The sequence below is a fragment of the Pseudopipra pipra genome, chromosome Z (genome assembly GCF_036250125.1).
Source record: "Pseudopipra pipra isolate bDixPip1 chromosome Z, bDixPip1.hap1, whole genome shotgun sequence".
Taxonomy (NCBI): Eukaryota; Metazoa; Chordata; class Aves; order Passeriformes; family Pipridae; genus Pseudopipra; species Pseudopipra pipra.
The window spans coordinates 66,900,239-66,923,311 of NC_087581.1; the positions used below are offsets into that span (position 1 = coordinate 66,900,239).

General features: G+C 46.0%; 2 protein-coding genes across 2 annotated transcripts; one reads left to right on the plus strand and one right to left on the minus strand.

The window, feature by feature from the left end:
- The first annotated feature begins 2,313 nt into the window (after positions 1 to 2,313).
- Positions 2,314 to 11,644, plus strand: TRIM14 (tripartite motif containing 14). Its single transcript, XM_064642749.1, has 6 exons — positions 2,314 to 2,634; positions 6,861 to 6,956; positions 7,829 to 8,062; positions 8,640 to 8,802; positions 9,773 to 9,865; positions 11,024 to 11,644. The coding sequence occupies exons 1-6, from the start codon at positions 2,452 to 2,454 to the stop codon at positions 11,557 to 11,559; spliced, it is 1,305 nt and encodes a 434-aa protein (XP_064498819.1). The 5' UTR covers positions 2,314 to 2,451; the 3' UTR covers positions 11,560 to 11,644.
- Positions 11,645 to 12,667: 1,023 nt separating this feature from the next.
- On the minus strand, positions 12,668 to 22,475 carry NANS (N-acetylneuraminate synthase). The gene is made up of 6 exons (XM_064642748.1): positions 22,281 to 22,475; positions 20,619 to 20,834; positions 17,159 to 17,258; positions 16,753 to 16,907; positions 15,455 to 15,721; positions 12,668 to 14,392 (listed from the first exon to the last, which is right to left on the minus strand). The coding sequence occupies exons 1-6, from the start codon at positions 22,410 to 22,412 to the stop codon at positions 14,183 to 14,185; spliced, it is 1,080 nt and encodes a 359-aa protein (XP_064498818.1). The 5' UTR covers positions 22,413 to 22,475; the 3' UTR covers positions 12,668 to 14,182.
- Between the last annotated feature and the right edge of the window lie 598 nt (positions 22,476 to 23,073).

The window sequence follows — 23,073 nt, forward strand, 5'->3', positions numbered from 1 at the left end:
CTGAATCCAGAGTGGCAGAGATGGGTGCCGTGGGGCGCCTGGTGCAGTGACATAACCCATCGCAGAGAAGCCATCAGGAGCCCTGAGGAGAGCTCTGACAGCACCCCACGAGCTCTCACCAGCCCATGGCCACGTGGGGGAGGGGGTGTCATTCTGCACTGGGCTGTGCCCATATCCACAGCAGGTCTTCAAGGTGAACAGCCCATCTCCTACAATTTCTTTGTGAGGCAATTGGTACACAGACAAAACGTGTCTCTGGAGAATGCACAAGACACCATATGAAGTAGTTCACTCTCTGTTCCTGTTATGTGCATTAGCCCAGCCCGGTCTGATATACAAGTACATGGGCATGAAGTGTTAATCAAGATGTTCTCACAAAAATCCCAATATGAACCTAAATGGGAGGGAGCATATACTGCCTTACTGTGTTCTTATTCTGCTGTTAAAATTTTGTGTTAGGGAAACCGAATCCACCAGTCTCATATTAAGCATGTAGTGAATGATTAACCAATTTGTCAATAACAGGCTTTCGACAATCTTTCGTGATGTTGTCTTGATAACAATTTCTGCCCTATGACAATCTTGTTAGCCTTAATTCTGTTGTTTGTAGTAATGCTGTATGTAAGGGAAGTGGAAAAATGTTGTGAAAGCTTTCTTTTTCCCTTCTAACATATTAGCAAGTGTGGTCAATCAAAACAAAGGGAGGACTTCTGTGGAATGCATTCGGTGCAGGTAGCTCAGTGTGCAGCTGCAGTGGGAGCTGCAGGTTGAGCTCTGGGTGGAGGCCCCAGGCAAGAGTCCAGGAACTGGCACTGACCCTTTGCACAACAAATGGCACAGGGACCTGTGGTGCCAGCAAGGTGACCAGACACTCAGACACAGCAGGAGCTGAGGACTCAGCAGGAAGATCCCAGACTGTTGCACACTCAGACTGTGAGGGTATAAACCCCCAGATATTTGTTCAGAGTCCCTCCTCCAAGACTCGAGCTCTTACTGTGTTACTGCACCAGGAATAAGTCGCTTTAGGGATCTAGAGATCTGAGCCTCTGCAGTGGGAAATCCAGGATTGATCCTGTAAGGAAACCTTACAGGATAGTGTGATAGTGGTATGTGTAGGGAGTCACCCACTGTGAAGGGACTTTGGTTCCAGCAGTGACAGTCTCTGGTGGTGGGAGTGTGACTGCCTGAGTGCTCCTGAATGGTCAGACAGGAAAATTTACTTAACACACACTCCCCCAGTCAAGACTCACGTTGAGTCCATTAAGCAAACCCTCCTCCAGAAGGCACCAAGACAGCAATGGAGCTGAAGCTTAACATTTCCAAAAAGACATGGAAGGAACTGGACTTTGTTCAGCCTCCATCGGAGAACTCAGTGCTGTCTACAGCTCCCTTATGGGAGTAGATTGGGAACATGAGGCTGAAGATCTCCTTGGAAAGGCACAGTGAAACTACATGTCATAATGAGAAAAATGTTGATTGATACTGTGAAAGGTTTGCTCTGTGAGGATGGTCAAACACCAGAACAGGGTCCCAAATAGGCTGTGAAATTCTCATCTTTACTAATTTTTCTTTTTTTGTGTGGGATGAGACTGAACGATCTCCAGATATCCCCAACAATTCTTCTGTAACTCTAGCATGGGGGCCTTATGAAGCACTTTTGGAGAAAATCCCTGACTTTCTTACAAAGCACTTTCTGAATCCTTGATTATATCAGCACTTTCACAGGCAAGGGATTCTGCCTGCTTTCAGGAGGACTGCCTTGCTTCTCAATGCTCCACATTCTCATGTATTAATACATATATATTAATGCGCCAAATATTTCACCAAAATGCTTATTTTTAAAATCTCTTCCTATTTTTTCACATCTTTTTTTTTTCCTGTGTGCGGGTCAATATCCTCTACCGCTTTTATTCCCAGAAAGAAGACAGCAGATTGAAAAACCCGTATGCATTTGGTTGAACGTGTGTCTGAGAGTTTTGGCCAACGAAAGTAAGTATGCAAACTCCGTAAGAGCGTGAGCACTTCGGTTCGATTTCTATAAATGAGACATTACGGAGCACACAATTGTAATTGAGAAATAGAAAACGGGGGGGGGGGGGATGGGGGGAAGCCCTGGTGACTATTTGTTTTCTATTTTTGTATCGGATAAGTGTTTTTTGCTCGGCTGTAACACTGACTCCCATCCCCCCCTCGAAACCCCACGGAACAGTCGACTTTCCAACGCGGGCACCGGACGGAGGCAGGTCCCGCGGCACCGCCTCTGCCGCTCCCAGGGGCAGCTCCTGCGGGCACTGACTGCTCGGCGCCCGCGGCCGCATCGCGGCTCGATCCCCCGGCGGGGAGGGACGCGGGCCGGCCCCCTTCGGAGGGCGAGAGGCGCGGCGGGACAGCGGCGGCCGCTCCGCACCCTCCACCCTCCCGCCGCTCCCCCGGGCCCCGCACCCGCCCGCGATGGCTCAGGGGGGCCCGTGGGCCGCGGCCCCGGGGGCGCGGGTGTGCGGTGCCCACGCGGGGCGGCCGCTGGAGCTGTTCTGCGAGGACTGCGGGCGCTGCGTGTGCGCCCTGTGCCCGGCGCTGGGAGCGCACCGCGGGCACCGCGCCTGCCTCCTGCCCCAGGCCGTCCGCCGCACGCGGGTGAGTGCGGGGCTGCAGCGGGGGGTGGGAGGGCAGGGGTGCAGCGGGGGGGTTTGAAGCGGACAGGTTTGCGGAGGGCAGGGTTGCGGAGGGCAGGGTTGCAGCGGGGGGTTGCAGCGGGGAGGTTTGAAGCGGACAGGTTTGCGGAAGGCAGGGTTGCAGCGGGCAGTGTTGCAGCGAGCAGGGTTGCAGCGGGGAGGTTTGCGGAGGGCAGGGTTGCAGCGGGGAGGTTTGAAGCGGACAGGTTTGCGGAGGGCAGGGTTGCAGCGGGGAGGTTTGCGGAGGGCAGGGTTGCAGCGGGCAGGGTTGCAGCGCGGCCAGCGCCTGCGGGGCGGGTGGACGGAGGTATCAGCCGGCAGCGGGAGCAGGGACCTTCCCGATTTGGTTGTATGTCGTGCCGTTTTGCCCTTCGTTTCTGATGCTTGTGCAGCTGGGATTTCTTTTGCCGAGGTTGAGGTGGTGGCAGCTGTGAGTATCAGCGCAGTGCAACAGCAGTAGGTCAAGCTTTTAGGCTTTCTTTGCTTGCCTTATGAACAGCTTGTGGAGCTCAGGGTTTGTTGTCACATCGGTTTTGTAGGCTGTGCTGGCTAGCATAACAAAGTTTCTGTACTTCCCTTACTTCGACAAGTGCTTTGTAAATCCCTTCTGGAGAGGAGTCAGGCTGCTGCCACTGCACAGGGACATGCACGGGAGGGAAAGAGTTAACCAGTCGCACCCAAGCACCCACGTAACAGGTGTATAAATCAAGGAACGAGGAAGTGAGATTGACTGTTAGGTCACATGCAGCACCATTTTATCCTCTGACTTTGGCTTGGTGTCTGAGCATTTTCTTTGCAGACCTTATGTGTGGAATACGTGGAACTTGGGTGCCCTGGGGAACTTGTTTTTATTGCTAGGCTGGAAGCACCTTTGACAGAAACATAGATGCCACAGGGGAAGGGGAAAGGCCATTTCTGTTTATCATTTCCCCCCACCACTGTAGCTTGCTAGACCACAGTTACTACCCACGCACAGTACCTGTTCTCTGATAATCCTGGGGGATGGGGAGCAGGGGTGGTTGTGGGTTAACCAGTAGCAGCTAAGCACAACACAGCTGCCTGCTTATTCCCCTCCCTTGCCCAGTGGGAGCAAGAGAGACAGAGGAAGAGGAAATGAAGTCTAAAACCAAGAAAATTCATGACATAAAAATAGTTAAATATGTGAAGGAGAAGTGGAGGAAAAGAGAACAGAAGAAAAGAGATGCAAAGGTGGTCGCTCACCACCTCCCGTGTGTAGATCAATACCTAGACGCTTCCCTACCAAAAGATGGCTAACCCACCTAACCACCCCTCCCTTCCAGTTTTATTTCTGAGCATGTCACTATATGGAATGGAACATCTCTTTGGTTAGTACGGGTCATCTGCCTGCTTGCATCCCCTCGCAGCCTTTTGTGCACTCACAGTATAGTCACATCTGAAACACAGCACCATACGAGCTCCTGTGAGGAAAATTAACAATCAGACTGGCAGTTCTTCCCTAAGCCTTTTTTTCTCTACCCCACTGTAGCAGTCCATTGAATATCCCCAGGAGGCTTTTCAGGCTTGCCCAATACTTCTTGCTTGTGCTTTGTTTTATTCTGGAGAGCCTACCAGGGGGCTTGCTGAGGCCTGCATGCTGTGATGCTAAGCTTGGGAGGCTTAAAAAGTTGTAACACAGAGGTTTGAGGTACGTGAGTGATTTTTTTGCCCTTTTTTGTTTGTTTGTTTTGTCTATAATTTCAGAGAACTCCTTCCCTCTCCTTCTGTGATATTTTGGAGCAATGTTACTAAGAGGTTTCCTACAGAAAACAGTAGGAAAAAACAGCTTCTGCAGAACTTCCTGCTTGGAAGTTCATGCAGATTTGAGCAGATACACAGGTCATGCTAAACTCCTCTGGCTTTTTACTGCACCTAATGTTAGACAGCATTACAAGGGTAGAGGGCAGTGCACTAAGGTGCAAGTAAACAGCAGCACGGGGGTAAAACCATTGAAGATGTCTGAGCAATGCAGAGCACTCTTCCTGCCTGCTGGTGTGCTTTCATCCAAAGTATCCCTTTTGAAGCTGGGAACTCACTACAGTGTTTGCATTCCCTTCATGACACCCGGGCAGTGTGTGGATGCAGGTGTTGTACTGTGGCAGCCTGACTCAAGCCAGGGTAAAGTGTACGAAGCTACAAGTTGTGCTGGTTCCCTGATGGACACAGGGGAGCACGTGCTGTTGATAAAGAGTGTGCCAAATTAGGAATTGAGCAGTGTGTAAACTTGTGTTCCCCGTGGAAACACTCTGCCCCTAGGAAGAATCTGCTGATATCTACTGGCTTAGGGCTGCAGAGATTTCAGGCAAAAACTATCAGTAGTTGTAGCCTAAGAGATGGTATTTTGGCTAGTGATTTTGTTTGCTGGGAGCAGTTACTCTATACAGCCCTTGTGATACGACATCAGCCAGGCAGCCCTTCTTCCATAGAGAATGTTCCACCGTGCTTTTATCAAATCCTAGCTGTGAGTGCTAAGAAGAGATGAGAACCATTGTGTGAGGTCCATCAGCTGCTTCATCCCTGGATCTAAGGCTGTGTAAAATCATCTGGAAGGACTCTCCCCGTCCTCCTGAGTGCAGGATATAGGATCAGCATTCTTTGCACTTGGTATGTGTCCTGTGAGCCTGACTGGAGCTAGGAGTCTCATCTCTCAGAAATCCTTGCTTTTACAGTGTTTTCACTTGAATGACTTAAGGCATCCAGACAATCCGTAAAGGAATGTTTTTGGAGTTGAATCCTTAGGGTGAATGACATGGGTTGCCTGGCAGTGTGTCAATTGCTAAAAAGCAGCTCTTTCATTTACCTCTGTAAAGAAAGTAATGCTTAACCAGAAATGCTTGGGGTTGGCATAAGTGTTTGCATATGGTCACTTTTGTGAGGGAGTGAGTGCCCTGTGTTTTAATTGCAGAGAAGGAAGATTGGGTTTTGCTCTGTGGTCTTTGTCAGTCTTTGGTGAAGGGAATGAGGTCTAGGCTGCAAAATAAACTAAAGCAGGTGGATACCGAGTAGAATCTTCAAGTGATGCAGAATTCTTCTGGTTCTTCAGAAACAAGACTGGAAAACTGTGGCTGGAATGGATAGCATAACTGAAGTGTCTTGCTCTGTGCAAAAACATTTATCTGCTTGCATGGATGTATCTGTGCCAAGGGCCTTCTAGATGCAGAGTTTCTGACTTTTGCTGGGAGCCCATCTTCTTCTGACTCTGTTGTAATCAAATGACAAACTGCATGTGTTTTCTGAGGAGGCACATGTCAGAAATGCAACGTGTTGATGATGAAGCTACACTTCATGAAGCTCAGTTTGTCAACCCTTCAGAGTTTAAATGCTGTGCTGCCCTGGAGATGTTGCAGTGAGCTGGTACATGGGCAGGCAGATGCTCTTGAGTGGGTCCCAGCTGCAGAACAGGACACTGATAACAGGTACAGCTGGAGCTACATTGTCTGGTATTTACTGAGAGGCTCTGTTTTAACACTAGTGCAGTGAGAGCACGGGGCAGCATTGCCTGGATCTTTTATGGTACTGATGACAAAAATGAATCAGCAGGTGCACCAAGACTGCTGGACAGAGGACAGCCATTTTCAGAGGGCTGTGAGTGAGAAACTGTGGGGCTGGATGTAGCAGAACATGAACAGTGCTGTGCTGGGCACACCACAAGTATCACAGATGGTGTGATCACCAGCCAAGTGATAATATTTGCTGTTGTAGGCATTCAGACTACAGCATCACTGAAGTGATAGTGGGGTATATCTGACTGGTCTTTTTGGGAAGCATCCTGAAATTTCACTGGAGTTTGACTCTAGATGGAGCCTTCCACTGATCCACTGAATAAAAGTACTTGGTTAGCTGCCCTTCAGCTGCTAAGTGCATTAGCATGTAGTCTTGAAATGCACAGCACCATAGATTTAAAGATGAAAATGTATTTTTCACCATAGGTTTCCCTGTTCCTTAGGAAGGTGGTACTAATTTGGAGACCTCTCCAAATTTTACCTGTATAACCACCAGGTGAAATGTTGAAATCCTTATGGTTCATCACTGTACTGGCCCCAATAAGCCTCATAAACTCAGTATTTTGGTGATATACTCCCCTATATGGAAAACAAGCTGGATACTGATTTCTGATTTTTATAGATCTTGTTGTGAAGCAGTGTTTTATTTTGTTTCATTGCTTTGTAGGAACTCATGGCATTGTGCTTGAAGGATCTAGAAGAGAGGAAAGAGCAAGAAGCTGGTAACAGAAGGAGCGTAGAGCAGGCTGTGAATGATGTGAAGGTAAAGTGTGGTTTCCTTCCCCACTGGATGATCATATTCCAGGGAGAGACATTTTGTTTTCTCTGTACTTATCTAAAGACCCAGACACCTACTGCTTCTCAGGAAAAGAGTGTATTCCCTGTGTGCATCACAATATATTACACTATCAAAGGGAGAGAAGAGGGAAAGAGTCTCTAAAGACCTGGTCCTCATTCCCTGATCAGCTGAACATCTCTGGAAGAACAATGTTGAAATTTTTGTGCAGAGGAATAGCAGATAGCCCGAGCTGCCTATGTTATTCTGGGTTCACTGATGTATGTTACATTGCACTGAGCTACATTACTGAGAGTTTGAGTAAACACAAGAACAGCTCTATTGATTCTGTCTTAAGAATGGGAATGTATGCTAAACTGCACCTCGTTTATAGACCATGAAATGGCTTTTGCCCTAATAAGCATCTCTAAGCAGCTCTATCACAGAAGTATCAGTAAGATCTGGAGGGAGCTCTAGAGGTTTGATGTCAGTTTGTTTTGGAGGCTTTCTCTTTTTAGCAGCTCCTTGTCTCTAGCTTGCTTTGAAAGAGGTCAGAGTCTTGGTACTGAAGGACCAGGTCTGCCTCTTGTTGCACTTAGTACCTGACCCTGTAAATTCCAGCTGAAAACAGCACTCTCTGCATAAATAGGCATCTTAAAATCGTCCCTCAAGCTTTTCCATCCAGACATCAGCAGGTAAATCCTGTCTGCCCTCCCTTAAGGGGTAGACACATGCTAACGAAGAGATGCAGAAAAGTCAGTAAAATTGAATCAAAAGGCAACGTTGAAAGCCTGAGAGAAATATCCGAAATGTTTATGGTCTGGTGAGTATGGGGAGACACTCTTCTGCTTCATCTATAGGCACATGCCAATATGATCAAACGGCAGCTGTCAGAAAAAGTGACCGAGCTCCAGTTACTTCTTCGGGAAGAAGAGAGTCTGGCAAATAACTTCATTGATGAAAAGACTCAGCAAGCCCTAGGAGCACATGCTCAGCAGTTGGAGTCCTGTCAAGAACAGCTTGCAGCCCTAGAGACCTTCTCGTGTCGGATCAGACAAATACAACAGGACAGTGATCCTATTCAGTTGCTGGAGGTGGTATTGTATGGTCTCGTTCTGCCTCTTACCCTCACAGTCCTTGATAAACTGCTCTAGTGATCTCTTCTGTAGATCCTTCTGTGTGTAAGCAGCATCTTTCTAACTGCTTCTTAATTTTCTTTGTGTTGGTGTTTTGGTGAACCAGTTTGTTACCTGATTTTTGTTAGGTGTTCCTGCTATGGCATTGATTTCAGATCTGTACGAAATCCATGTTAATTTTAAGCACACATGGAATAGAGAGATGTGTCTCTTGATCTTGAAGACAAATGCTGTATCAGGTCTTTCCTTGTCCAGTGTCATATGAAGATCTGAGGAAAGGCAGCCCTATTGGGAGCTGTTTTAAACCATGACTGCTGGGTTCTCCATCTCTGGGGTGGCCCCTGGCTCCACTGGCAGGAGATGGGCAGGCTAATGAGCTAATAGGCAGTCTGAACACAACAAAGCTTGCCTGTTATGGCCCATAGGTTTACCTAGTGATGGCTGTCCTTGCTCTGCCTTGTGTGGGAGCTGGGAGGGAAGAGTCCTTTCATGTCACTGTCTCTACTAATTGGAGAATTTGGCTCTCTGCCCTCAGAAGTACGTAGAAATTGAGAAGGAAATGAAGGAATCCAGGCACCTGAGAGAACAGTGGCATCCAGTACCTCTCTCATTTGAACACATACTTAACCATTATAAGCACTTCTTCAGAGTTCTTCAGTCCATTCTACAGAAACCACTAGAAGCCCGGCTTAAAGAAGGTATCTGGGAGAGTGCTCTGAGTTTTGCTTTCATCTGCTCTCTTTGTAAATAAAGTGTGGTTTGCAAGTAAGAACAGGACTTTTACCAAATCAGCTGGAGAAAACAGCAATGCTTCAGTCAGTCTTTTGTTTGTCTGATGCTTTTTTCCTCCAGTTCTGTGCAGTTATTTCAGTACAGTTTACTTCTTTGCAGACTGTCATAACTGCACAATATGTGTATTCTCTCCTTTCAGTTACTGTTGGGTCTGAGTGCTCTGGCACTGAACATTGGCTACCTGTAAAATTTGAAAGCTTTTTCTAATTGATGTACCCAGTGATCTTTCTGCCTCAGTCAGAAAAAGTTCTGTGCTTTTTGGTACTCTAAAGGTGAGCTAACGTGTTCTATTTAGAATTACTTTTGTCTTTGAGCTAGTATTTCATCCTTAAGTGACCTTTGTCATGATTAAGGGAGGAGTTTCCTAATGGGACACAGAACCACAAAGCCACATAACCATGGGAAAACCCTGCTGCCCATTGAGTGAGCAACACTGGCCATCACATTCCACCCAGCTACCTTTTAATAATCCCTTTTCTGAGAATTGCCAAGAACAAAATAGCAGGGTGCTGGGGCAAATGGTCAGAGCAGATCTGAAAGGCCACTGCAGATTGTGTGTAGGATTGCTAGACAGCATCATGGAGGTGCTCTGTAGTTAGCATCTGCAGCTGTCTTCAGCTGCCTGACTGCTCTCGTCTGATAGGGGCTGCTTTTTAAGGAATCAGATGTGATTGCTTGGTGTTGTGCTCAGTTGTGTAGTTCTTTGGCAACACAGGAGTCCAGCATCTCTGTGCTATCCAAAGAGCATAAGATTGAAAGCCTACAGAGTGAGTAGCCCTTCCCCAGAAAAAGTAACAGAGTTTGTCCATGAAGTTGGAAAATGGAAGTTGAAGAACTGGCAGACTCCCTGAACTATCCCTTTTCATTTCTGTCCAGATGTTTTCAGTAGCCTTAACGCCACTGCAAAGAAGGAACCTGGAACAGTGTTGAAAACCATGACTCCTGTTGATCGGTTGCTTTTCTTAAAACGTAAGTATGGTCACAGAATCCTCAGATCTCAAGTTGGAAGGAACCCACAAAGATCACTGAGGTCCTGGCCTTGCACAGACAACCCCAGGAATCACATCATGTGCCTGAGATCATTGTCCAAACGCTTCTTGAACTTTGTCAGCCTTGGGGCTATGATGAGTTCCTGGGGAGCCTGTTCCAGTGCCCAACCACCCTCTGGGTGAAGAACCTTTTCCTAAACCTCACGTGGCACAGCTTCGTACCACTCCTTCAGGTCCTGTCACTGGTCTCCAGAAAGGAGATCAGTGCCTACCTCTCTGCTTCCCCTCATGAGGAAGCTGTAGACTGCAGTGAGGTCTCCCCTCAGTCTCCTCTCCGAGCTGAACAAGCTGAGTGACTGTAGCCACTCTGCGTACAGCTTCCCTTCATCCCATCACCCTGAGTGACCCAGACCAGAAAACTATGGAGGCATCAGTGTTGGTGCCCTGCCGTGATTCCCTTGGCATGCCTTTTCCAGCCCCATTGTCTCTGGAGCTGTAGGTTCCATGGCTCTCTGAAGCCTAACCTTAACCCTAACGGCAGGTTGGTGCTGCGGCTGAGGTCCCCATCACCCTGGTGGCCCAGATTAGAAAGGTGTGGAGGCAGCAATGTTGGTGCACTGCCATGATATGCTTGGCATAAATTTTCCAGCCCCAGCATCCTCGGAGCATGTAGGCTCTGTAACTCGCTGAACTCTATCCCTAAGAGAATCTTGGTGCTACAGCTGATGTCCCCATCACAAGGGGTGGCCCAGATGTGAAAAGTGTGGAGTCAGCAATGTTGGCACCCTGCCTTATTTAGACTGGAACGCCCTTTCCAGACCCAGTGTCCTTGGACTTGTAGGCTTCCTGATTCTCTGAGCCATAACCCTGTAATGAAGTGTTGGTGCTGTGCCTGAGGTCCCCATCACTGTGAATAGCCCAGATTACACAGGCATGGAGGCAGCAATATTGGTGCCGGGCTGTGATCCCTCTGGCATGCCTTTTCCAGCCCCAGTGCCCCTGGGACAGCGGGATTTCTGGCTCTGTCTCTGTCCTGAGACACTGCCGGCTGTGGGCTTCTTTACAGGCATTTTTTAACTTGGAGTTCTTCCAAGGGTCATGATAAACATAGTAAGTATGTTTATGGCTTTGGCTGCAGATGCAAGATCACCAACCTGGGAATACGACAGCATTCACCCAAGACTGAAATTGTCTGATGACCGTCTTGAAGTAAGCTGCAACTGGAGGAGGATATTTTACCCCTGTGGTCCCCAGAGATTCGATAAATTATGGCAAGTGCTAAGCAAAGATGCATTCCTCTCTGGGAGCCATTACTGGGAAGTTGACCTGCTTCATGCTGGAGCCGGCTGGTGGATTGGTGCAGCCTACCCTTCCATTGGCAGGAAAGGAGACTCTGAAACCTGCCGGCTGGGCTGGAACAGAGCATCTTGGTGCCTTAAGAAGTTTGAATTGGAATACTGGGCATTTCACAAGGGGGAGAGAATCCCCATCTTGGTAGAGGATGATCCTGACCGCATTGGCATTTTTCTGGATTATGAAGCAGGAATCCTTTCATTCTACAATGTTAGTGATGGAATGGCTCATTTGCACACCTTCCACTGCAAGTTCACAGAACCAGTATATCCAGCCTTGAGACTCTGGGAAGGGTCCATTAGAACATGCAAATTACCATAAGGAATGAAGCCAAAAAAAAAAAAGCCTACTATTTTATGCTTTTTCTGTGAAAACCACTTTAGCATGAATTAATCTCTGTATGAAAGTTGTAACTATGATGCTTTTAGAAGGTAACAGTAAGTTCAAGAAAACCAACTGTAATTTTTAATGCCTCTGTCAATGGGGGAAGGCGATCTGGCTCTTATAAATGGTGTTGATGTACCACCCGAAGTGCCATATGTAATATTTTTGTATGTTTTTCAACTTGCAAAATGGAAAAAGTCTAGTTGAAAGAAGCATATTACAGCTCAGAGTGGAACGGGGATATTGACATATTTTTTTATGAACTTCCTCCCCTCATCTGTCTGGAGAGGCTGCAGTTGTGTAGGGTAATGGGTTTAGTTTGGTTCAAGCTCAAGTTTATATATTGTATATTGTTATAGCTGACAAGGTCAGATTTGGATAATAAATGCACTAAGTGAATTACCTTATACTTACATGTCATCTTGGAAAAATCAAAGACTGGCACGGACTTTTGGAAAGGTCCCTTCTGAAGTAGGAGCTTTTGAGGCCACATTTAATAGCCACTAACTGGTCTTACATGTGACAGGGACTTTGAGTTGGGCTTCTGGATGGCTCTATTCTTCCCTATTAAGTGGAAACGTGAGAAACAGCCGTGTACAACCTGCAGCAGAGTCGGAAATGCCTGGAAGGCCCACAGGGGCAATAAAAACACCAGGTCAGCAGGGCATTTATGCTCATCTTATTTTTCTGTCCACTTTGCAAAGGCTCTTTAACTGCAGCTGGATAAACATCTGTTCACATAAAACTAGGAGACACAGCTCGCAATTTTCTGTATATGGATATTTTTTCTCCCAATACATTAATTAAAGTCTTGGAAATTTTTGGAGCCTATGTTTACAGCAGTCTCTAGGAACAGCCCTGCTAGACTCAAGAACCACTGCTATTTAAAGCAGGTCAGGTAATCTTACAGTTTTCAAATCCTAAAGGCCCTGGAGCCATCAACAGTGCTAGCAAAGGCAAGGTCTGACCATAGGCTGAAATGGAGAAACAAGAGCTTGTTTTATAAGCTAAATCTATTTTTCAAATTTGAAATAAAAAAAAAATCTTTTAACAATTGAGTAGTTTTTTAATGTAAGGCAAGCATGCTGTATCAGTCACAGCTCATGTATGTTCAAGCACATGACTCAATCTCTGCTTCCCCATTTGAAGATATGAGTACAGTTTCCTCAGAATTGGAGAAGAGTAAACATTTTGAAAGTGAACAGCTCACAGGTACAGAAACACCCATCACCAAATTCTAGGTACTTCACCACCTCGTGATGAAAATAAAAGTAGCAAGTTCCAAGTAACCATCACTAGTAAATGATTCCACCACAGAAAAAAAAAACCCGATGAATTACACTGAAGCAGTTCTGTGCTCAGAGAGGTAACTGGGGAATGCCCAGTTTGCAGCTGCTTCCATATGGCTCCTTCCTGGTCACAGGGAAAAGCAGCAGGCTCACAGCAGTGGGACTGCATTTCTTACTTGGAAAGTGAGAGGCTGGGACGCAAGAGTAGAGCACACAAGAGGTGCACTGACCATCATGTAATGATGTGATGTAGTCAGGCAGTCAGCCTTGGCCATCTCAAACTCCAGTGTTGAGGGAAAAACCCTATCATAATGTATTTGCTTGTTAGTACAGGAAAAGGGCTGTTCAATCTTCACCAGCACTTGGCTTCCTACCCGAGAAGTTACACCCCCCCAGGTCCAAACAGAGGTATCCAAATGCTCTGCAGAATTGATTTAAGATCTAGTCTTCACTCAGCTCACAACAGATGCTTCTGACAAATTTTACAGCATAGGTTAAGTTTATTTCCACTGATTCATCTCAGAGCTACTTTTCTCACCTGCTTAATCTGTCTGGCTTGCCCTCCTGCCTTTCAGTTCACAAAAATGTTCCCTTGCCCCTTAAATGGGACCTTTCTACATATGCAGTATGCTTCCTTTCTTGGTACTGTCTCTTGAAAACCTACATTTCTCAAGAAGCCCATTTTCCCACAGAGTGCAGATTCCTGCAACCCACTGTTTTATCAGAAGACTTTTCATCTTAAGGCTTTCATCTCGAGAAAAATTCATCAGGTTGCATGTGTAGTTTTCTGTTCAGGGTATGTGAACTCTCACTTAGCTGCCTTCAACTCCAGCTAGAGTCCTGCTATTACGGGGGTGAGGCAAATGGCAGAAAAGAAAGGAACATCAAAAGATAAGGGGGTAGAACAACTCAAAAGTTGTTCTAGTAGAAAGTTTTCTAGTAGGAAAAATTCTTATGATTTACTGTATTCTTAACAGAAAAAGGAAGCCAGAAAGCACAGACTGTGGTCTCAGATTTGGCAAAACTCCAAATTAATCTAGGTTAAGTGGAATGGAGAAGGGAGGAGGCATGGTATTTCCTAGGCACAATGCTATACAGTTTCTAATAAAATGCTCTTCGTAATTTATATCCCCTTGCTTCAGAAACTTCCTACTAATGAGAACCTGAAAATGCTAGCCTGCTTGGATCCCCATAATTATGCCCCTTTCTTTGCTACTCTTAAATATGCTGTGCAGTAGTACAGCGTGAAACACGGAGTGGAGTGCTTTGGTTTAGCACTTCACTTTTTTTACATGATTTTCCACTACTTGCTCAGTGATGGTTTCATCTTCTTCGATACTTTTTTTAACCTTCTGGCCCACCAGATCGAAGATGGATTCCGGGGGAAATCCCTTCGGCTCTCCCACCTTCACGGTCAGCATGTCAAGTGTCAGGACGGCACCTTCAGGAATTGCCACTTTCGCCACAACAGACTTCCCCAGCTACAGGAGAGGGGTGGGGAAAAAAAGTTTTTTAAGTCAAACACATTGCTAGGCTTAGTATACGAAAAAAAGGATAAAAAATATTCTGCAGTTATTTGGGAACAGGTTGTGCCCTCTGCATTGCTTATTCCAAATGAAGGCTGAGTTAGCCATGGAAATCTTCGCTGTAACCGGGCTGCCGGGAACATCCAGATCCTTTCTGAAACTGGATGGTGGCTTAGTGGAATGTTCCAAAATCACAATGGAGGGAATCTGATTAGAAGGACTGGTATTTTAGCTTAATGTAAAAGCAGCTCATATACAATCATAGAGACATATTATTCCCATTACTGTTACTGAGTACTTGGCACACGTGAGGCCGCACTTGAATACTGTGTCCAGTTTTGGGCCCCTCACTACAAGAGAAACATTGAGGTGTTGGAGTTGAGTCCACAAAAGGGCAACGAAGCTGGTGAAGCATCTAAAGATTTATGAAGAGCAGCTGAGGGAGCTGGGGTTGTTCAGTCTGGAGAAAAGGAGGCTCAGGGGGACCTTCCTGCTCTCTACAACTGCCTGAAGGGCAGGTTGTAGCCAGGTGGGGGTCAGTCTCTTCTACGAGGCAATTAGAGACAGGACAAGAGGAAATGGCCTCAAGCTATGCCAGGGGAAGTTTAGATTGGATATTAAGAAAAATTCCTTCACCAAAAGGGTTATCAAGTGCTGAAACAGGGAAGTGGTTGAGTCAACATCCCTGGAGTTATTTAAAACATATGTGGCACTCAGGAACCATGGTTTAGTGGTGGATTTGGCAGCGTTAGGTTAGCAGTTGGACTCGATGATCTTAACTGTCTTTTCCAACCTAAATCATTCCATTTTTCTACTCAACTTATTTAACTACTGGATGATAAACATAGAACTCCATTATACTCAAAACTGCCAACGTAATGCAGTGAGAAATTTTTTGAGTGCAGAGGCAGGAACGCTACTGCAATAAACAAACAGCAAGCTATTTTTCTGAATACAGATTATCAGCTGTAGGTCTAAATGAGCTGCAGGTTTACATGAATCAAAAGCAAAAGTTACCTTTTCATTGCAAGCCATTTCACAGGGCAAGAGTTGTTTGACTGGAGAACCCATTGCTTTTTCCACAGTACGGATGGCTTTCACCAGCTCCGCCAGTTCGTCTGGCTCCAGAGATGCCTGGTGGTCGCTTCCTTTCCATGTTTTGTCAAGGGTCACGTGGCGTTCCACTACTTTAGCACCCATAGCAACAGCTGCCACTGAAATGGCTATGCCAGTTTCATGTCCCGAATAGCCAATGGGGATATCAGGAAAAGCTGACTGATACGCCTTGAATCACGACAGAGTTGGTCTTAATTACCAAGGCAGCAATTTCAAAGACAAAGCAAACTTAACAGTGATAACTGCAATAAAAACCCAAGGGCAATTATTGTGGCACAAAACAAGCAGTTGGTTATTCTGAGAATGCATTTTTTTACATTCAGCAAGTCACACTGCATTACCAATTGCCACGTTCCCAATTTCACTAACATTATCAATACTAACAAGAGAAAGCAGGTATGTTCTTTTCTACCACTTAATGTTTTTCCTTTTAATTCAGTTCTACTATTCCAGGTCTTCAAAGCCTACATCACTGTAAGTAACAGTGATAGAGTAGCATTCTGTCTTCACACAAGAACCCAGTGGACTGGTAAAACTTAACCTACATCCAGATTTCTTCAACTCTGTATTTCAATTCTGAAGCAATATTTTAATCCATACACAGGGGACAGTCACCCAATCCTAAAGGCAATGAAATGCAGCCATGTCGCATTCTGCTAAAAATAACATACTACATGTGCATAAATCTAAGCTGGTGCTTGAACACTGGCCAATTTGGGAAAACTTCCTTATACCATTATTAGGTATATCCAAGTAATATTTCCAGTGAAGGGAACTATACCAGGGTCTAATCGATTTTCTTCTCTACTCTGATACTCACATGAAGCTTTTTGACCAAAAGTTGCTGGTCTAGCTCCCTATGTAGAGTTACGTTCTCACTTCCATGCACTTTCTTAACGGTACATAATTTTTCTTTGCATTATAAAGCACAGGGTTAACCTGTTAACCAAATGTCGTATTTTCCTCTCTTGAGCTGTGAATACTCCAGTAATACCCTTTATCATATTCCTCAAAGACGAGTTTTGCTAAAAAAAGGATCTTTTGGGTGTTTTTAGTTCAGCACTTGCATGAAATAGAGGAACACGATACATCTTCTGACTTCTCAGAAGCAAATTCCAGCATGCCAAAGATCTGGAAATGTATCTCAGCAGAAGTGCACGGCCCTTCTCTGCTACCCTACGCATGGGTTACTCACTGACCGATATAACACGGAGATTGACATCCTCTGGCTGAAGTGGGTAAGCACTGGTGCACTGCAGGAAGCAGAAGTTTGGATTGATGGGCTTCACAATCTGATAAACCTGATGCATTGTGTTCATGGACTGCATGCCGCTGGAAATCACCATTGGGCGACCTAGCCATTAGAAAATACACAAAAATTTTGCCGTAGGCCTGCAAGATTAAATTAAGCTCTTGTAGTGAATTAATCCAGTAAAACTAGAAAAGAATGCTGGGTGAACCTTTTTTTCCCAAGCCTGAGGTTGAGTTTCTTCTAAAGAAACTTCAGATTTTTTCCCAAAAATCAACTGGATGAAAGATCTAATAACTGATACTAATACTGAGACACAGTGATGTTTACCAAGATGGCTCAAAGAAAATGCTTACCTTTCTTTGCAGTCTTTTCCAAATATGGAAAATTATTTGTATCTCCTGATCCTACTTTGAAAAATGGAACATCCAGCTCATGAAGAAATTCCACAGCCATCTACAAGGAAAAGAAGTCACCGCATTTTAACACACCAGCTGGATCAAAGGATAAAGAACCACTGTGCCGGGAAATAACCCTTCAGAATAGCAAAACCAAGGCTGAGTTAAATAGGTAGACATTATAGATATCTCCCCAAAATACACTGCTCCTGAAGTAACATTTGCTATCCTGAGGATATGGGTTTCTGCTTTCCCTCCAGGTGAAAGTATAATTATGGTGCCTTCCTGCATACTTGTACTATTTCTCTACAGGTTTTCGACTGGGATCACGGTCGGAAGGCAGCCTCTTTGGTCTCCCAGCCACAGCTGGTCAGCCAGCTGTAGGAACTGCTGCTTAGTACAGGAGAGTTCCACTGCTCCTCTAACTTAAGGATGAACTTGTGGGCCACAGCGTTCTTGCTTATTTTTTTTTTTTAGCACTACCAGAGAGAGCAACTACCTGCAGATGAGAGCTTGCCCTTTGAAGGAATGCGTTACAGGCACGCAGGCAGTCTTCCAGCCACACACTTCCTGCAGGTCAGAAATATTAAACCACAGAGAGTTTAAAACTACAGGTAGTTTTCCCAAATGGATCTGCCACACTGAAAAACTGTACAAGCATATTAAATAAGCGCCTGAAAAAAAGAAGCACCCAAAAAGGGAAATACAAAATGGGCTTGCTTCTAGGAGAGATACTAGAAAATAAAATATGCCAAAGAAAAGGCTATCAAGCAGTTTACTCAAATGCTAATTATACTCTGCTTTTGCCTAAAAATAAGTGTGCTATTTTGAAGACAATTCAGGAATTACTGGAGGCTCCCTGAAAACTGGTTTTACATTAGTAAGGGCCTTTTAAAAATTAGTATTGTCAAGGAAGAAAATTCTAATTCCAAACCTATTAAAGGCAAGAGATATTTAAATCCTCCATTTCACCTCCAGGGAAAACAATGAAGTGGTTAACTTTGTTCCCCATCAGTCACTCACAAACACTTTTAATTTCTTCAGCTCATTCCTTGTTGCAGTTAAATTTACTCAGTGCCAGAGAAAGAGTGCTAATGTCCAGAGGAGAAACTCATTTGGTCTAATTTTTCTATCATCAGTATGATGGAGATGCAATTTCTTGTACCTAGGATGTATAACATCTCTTTAATATAGTTTATTCATTGTGCATAAAGACAATGAATACATTATATTAAACCCCCACAGATCTAATCTCAGGAGATGGCACAAAATGAAATATAACAGAATAGGCCTCATATCTAAAGCCACTCTTCATTAGGTAAATATCTCTTGAAAATTGGCAGCTTTTCTGTAGGAGATTCAAGGATCAGGAAGTAATTTCAAGCAACAGGAATGACATTAAAGGGAGTGGTTCAATGAGATCCTGTTTTGTCTCCAGTACACACTGGAACAGAATAGATAAAGAAGTTATTCATAGCCTTTGTATTTACTTCAGACATCAGTTCATCGATTTCCTCATATAGTTAACACACAATTTAACCTCTTTGACATAGCTGGAGTTCCAGAGATTATGTTAAATTTACAGAAGTTAACATATTCTTGAGGATTTATGATGTCAATTTATGCAATGTTTTCCTTAAATTCCAAACCCACGTCTTGCAGAAATGCCACCAGAAATCTTAAGAGATGTGTAATGTAATTACTGTTCAAACAAGAGGGCACAAACATGTATCAGTTCTGTTAATTAGCTGATAAGGTCACACACAACGGAGCACAGCAAAGGGAAAGAAGGATCCCAGAGGCAGAAAGTGATCTTAGCTGCTGCATATGAAAGGTGTTCTGTATTGCACTATAGCCTTTAAAACCCAGAGGTTTTAACATCAAAGAAGGAGTGTGGGTTTTTTCTCCCCCCGCAAAGGCACATGGGTCTTTTAAGGTCCCAGATACAGAAGTCCAAGAATCCTGGGTTCAATTACTCCTTTGTTAAAGGAGTACATGGTTTTCAGCAGGTCTTCTACACACGGAGACATGACAACCAAAACATGGCACCACTCTCTTTTCACAGATCTATTTCAGAATCCACGGCACTGAGCTTTTGCCATACACACAAAACATCTTTTTGTCTATCATGCATCTGAAGAAGTTCTTTATAATATTTGGTGCTTGTACCACCTCAGAAGAGGCACAGCAACTCAAGGATTTTGAGGACAGTAAGTTGATAGCAGCAGTAAGAATGGCCAGAGCACTAGAAAAGACAGCATAAAAAGGCTGAAGGAATTGAAATTGCCTAGACCAGAGGTTACAAAAGAGAAGAGGTGCAATAATTTTTGTGCTCAATTACCAGAGAGGAGGTACAAGTATGAGCTTTTACGTCAGATAAGGCAGGACAAAAAATTATGAGGAAGGAGATAACCCTAATATATTAGGAATTCTCTCTGATGCTAAGAGAGTGAGGCACTGAACAGATCACCTTAAAATATTAAGTAAATCACATCCTTATCCCATCCTGGATGAGGCTACTTGCAGGAAGCCAGGGACATTGATCTGCTGCCCATATGCAAGAGTGGCTAGCATACTTCTGCTAGGGTCTCTTACAGTTTGCTTTTCTGTATTTTCTAGGCCACAAAGAAAAGTAAAGCAATCTGTAATCTCTGATCTACACTGAAGTTCAATTGTTACCTGATCTTTCCAGTTTACACATTTCAAATGTGTGTTGCATTTCTTAGTACCGTAACTAACACTATTCTGAGGCAGGCAACATGCCCAGTTAGAAGTATTCACATCTTAAGGGGGATCAGCAGCAGATGAGCTTCATGCACTTGAGAATCTCAAGGTGGAGCTGACTGTTCAAGAGCTCACTGGCAAAAATCAGTAAATGCTTCAGGAGTAACAGGGCAAGGTGGGGCCCTCTCAATGAGATTAATAAAAAAAAAAGGGGTATAGACATTTCTGCTGCTTAGAAACACCAACAGGGTCCTAGTAAACAGCAAGGAGGGGAAAAAGAAGTGGGAGACTTGAATGAGGTTAAGAAAGGAATCTGGTTTAAATACAGAAGGAAGTTTGAAATTCTTGGAGCCAACATACCAGACAACACTGGAGAGCAATCAGATCACACTGACTTGATCTAAACTCTTAAAGCCTTGATTGTTTATGAAGTTCAAACTGAGACCTTGTCTCTAATATTATTTACTGTGTATAAACAGTAGTAGCAGTGCACACAGCAAGTCTTCCAAAGTGTTCAGCCATCTACTCAACCATGGCAGGTCCACCATACAGGTGAACTGGCAAATTACTCTAGTCCCCTTGTGTAGAAATTCATCATCCACATATTCTTTTTATGCAAGAACTATCACACCTAATAATACCCAACAGACACAACAGCCAGACTCCCACTGTCATTCCAGTATGGCTTACATACCTCATCCATGCCAGAAGCTGTGAAGAAAATGCCAATCTCCTCTGCATACTTCTTTAGCTCTCTGTATTGGTCATGGCTAAACTCCAAGTGGCGCTTGTGCTCCCCATAGGTCTTCCCCCAGGAGTGTTTAGAGGTGTACGGCCTTTCTAAGGCTTTCTTGTTGAATTTGTACTCCAGTTCACTCTTCTGGAACTTAGCACAGTCTGCTCCACATTCCTGCAAAAGAAGCTGGTGCACACTGAGTGGCAGTGCAAGAAAAACTGCACTCATCTTGAGTGTGAACACAAGAACTGAGCAACTAATGTGCTCATTTGCTGTGGAGTTTTCCCAGTATCATCACAGCAATCACAGAAATGGTAATGAACACAGAGTGACTGAGGACCTGCAGACATATAAGCCCTTTTACTTCAACACTTAGCAGAGCAGCAGTCTAGAGGGACATCATACTAAACGTACAAAACTGCATAGCCTCTTGCTATGAATGCCACTTATTTGAGGAGCTGATTTCTGTGGTGTTTTTTTCCAGCTCAGTTGTCACTTTATAATTTTACATTAAAACAAGACACAGGATTCTGTGGAACAAGGAATTTAAATGTGAAGTTCACAGAATCATCAATGTTGAAAGAGACCTTCAAGATCATCTGGCCCAACAGTCCACCCAGCACTGTAACCCTTGAATCAGCCAGTGTGAGATCCAGATGCCTCGTGAACACCTCCTGGGATAACAATCCATTGGAAGTGACAATGTAAAGATACATCCTCATTACACTATTTTGCACTTACACCACAGTTACAGCTCTGAACACACTGTGCCCTGAGCTGTTCTTCAGTGATGTCCTGTTTTCTATCTAACAGATATAACATCGAATTTCAAAGCAGCCTGGCTGTCTTCCTGGATGGCACAAGCATTACCTGAAAAAAACCCCAATGCAACCAGGTCAAACTGGAGGTTCATCAGAAGTAGTTCAGCAGCTGCCCGATTCTTCCCAAATTCCCTCACACCACAGCTGCAGGGCTGTGGATGTCACACAGAATCAATTAGGTTGGAAAAGACTTGAGATCCAACCGATGGCCGATGGCCCAACACCAACATGTCAACTAGACCCATGGCACTGAGTGTAATGTCCAGCCTTTCCTTAAACAGTCCAGCCTGTCGTTAAAGGCCTCCAGGGATGGTGACTCCACCACCTCCCCGGGCAGCCCATTCCAGTGTCTAATCACCCCTTCTGTGAAGAGTTTCTTCCTATGCCCAATCTAAACCTCCCCTGGCACAGCCTGAGGCTCTGTCCTCTCATCCTGTCGCTGGCTGCCTCGGAGAAGAGGCCGACCCCCACTTGGCCACAGCCAGGTAGCTGTAGAGAGCGACACAACTCCCTTTTAGAAGATTCCTTTTCCCCAGGCTCTCCTTTAAAAGACTCCTTCTCTCCAGGCTAAACCACTCCAGCCCCCTCAGCCGCTCCTCACCGGACGGGCGCTCCAGACCCTTCCCCGAAGTCGAGCGCAAGGGTCTCGCTGCAGACACTTTGCTTCAGGAATGAGCCCTCCCGCGAGTCACCCCGCTCCTCCCGAGCGGCACTCCCGCGCGAAGGAGAAGCCGCTCCCCGCGGGCGCGTCCCCCGGCAGCGCCCCCGGGCCCTCGCTCGCTCGCCTCCCCGCGCGCACCTTGGCCATGCGGATCATGCGCTTGGCGATGTCCAGGTCGCCCTGGTGGTTCTGCCCGATCTCGGCGATGATGAAGCACGGCTGGTCGCCGCCGACGCGCCGCCCGGGGCACAGCTCGATCTCCCTCGGCATTGTGACACGCCGACACTGCGACTCGCTGAGACGGCACCGCCTCCGCCGCCCGCCCGCGACTGCGCCGCTGCTCCCCCGCCCGCCGCGACACCCTCCCGGCCGCGGCCAATCAGGCGCCGCCGGAGGCGGGGCCGCCTTCCCCATTGGCTAACGTCTGGCAGGAGGCGGGCGGCAGGGGGCGCCGTGGCGCCGCGGCGGGGCCGGGGCCATTGCGAGGGGCGGGGCCGGGAGGGGCGGGGCCATTACGGGGGGCGGGGCCATTGCGAGGGGCGGGGCCGGGAGGGGCGGGGCCGAGGCAGAGCCCGGGGCTGGGCGGGGCCTGGCTGTCTCTGCTCCGCCCTTGTCCGGGACCGAGTCCGTGTCTGGGTCAGTGTCTGTCTGTGTCTGGGCCAGCGGCCGTGCCCGTGCCCGTTCCCAGGGCCCGCCGCAGATCCCGTGGTCCCGGAGCGCCTGCGGGGGCAGAACGCCATTTCCCGGGAAACACAAACTAGCTGGGAGCCGCACCTAAGAGACCGTGAAGATGCGTTAGTACAGAGAGGATTTACAAGAAGGACTCAGAATTACAGAGTCACAGAATCGTCAGGATCGGGAGGGACCTTTTAGATCATCCAGGCCAGCACTGCCACTGTGACCCCTAAACCCCTGAGCCACATCGCCCAGC

Excerpts from the sequence above, each read along its gene's own strand:
- NANS (XM_064642748.1), bottom strand. The coding sequence starts at position 22,412 with ATGCCGAGGGAGATCGAGCTGTGCCCCGGGCGGCGCGTCGGCGGCGAC. Across the intron at positions 17,259-20,618 it reads CAGCTTCTGGCATGGATGAG|ATGGCTGTGGAATTTCTTCA; the intron begins GTATGTAAGCCA and ends TTTTCCTTGTAG. Across the intron at positions 14,393-15,454 it reads AAATGGCTTGCAATGAAAAG|CTGGGGAAGTCTGTTGTGGC; the intron begins GTAACTTTTGCT and ends CCTCTCCTGTAG.
- TRIM14 (XM_064642749.1), top strand. The coding sequence starts at position 2,452 with ATGGCTCAGGGGGGCCCGTGGGCCGCGGCCCCGGGGGCGCGGGTGTGC. Across the intron at positions 8,063-8,639 it reads ATCCTATTCAGTTGCTGGAG|AAGTACGTAGAAATTGAGAA; the intron begins GTGGTATTGTAT and ends CTCTGCCCTCAG. Across the intron at positions 8,803-9,772 it reads AGAAGCCCGGCTTAAAGAAG|ATGTTTTCAGTAGCCTTAAC; the intron begins GTATCTGGGAGA and ends ATTTCTGTCCAG.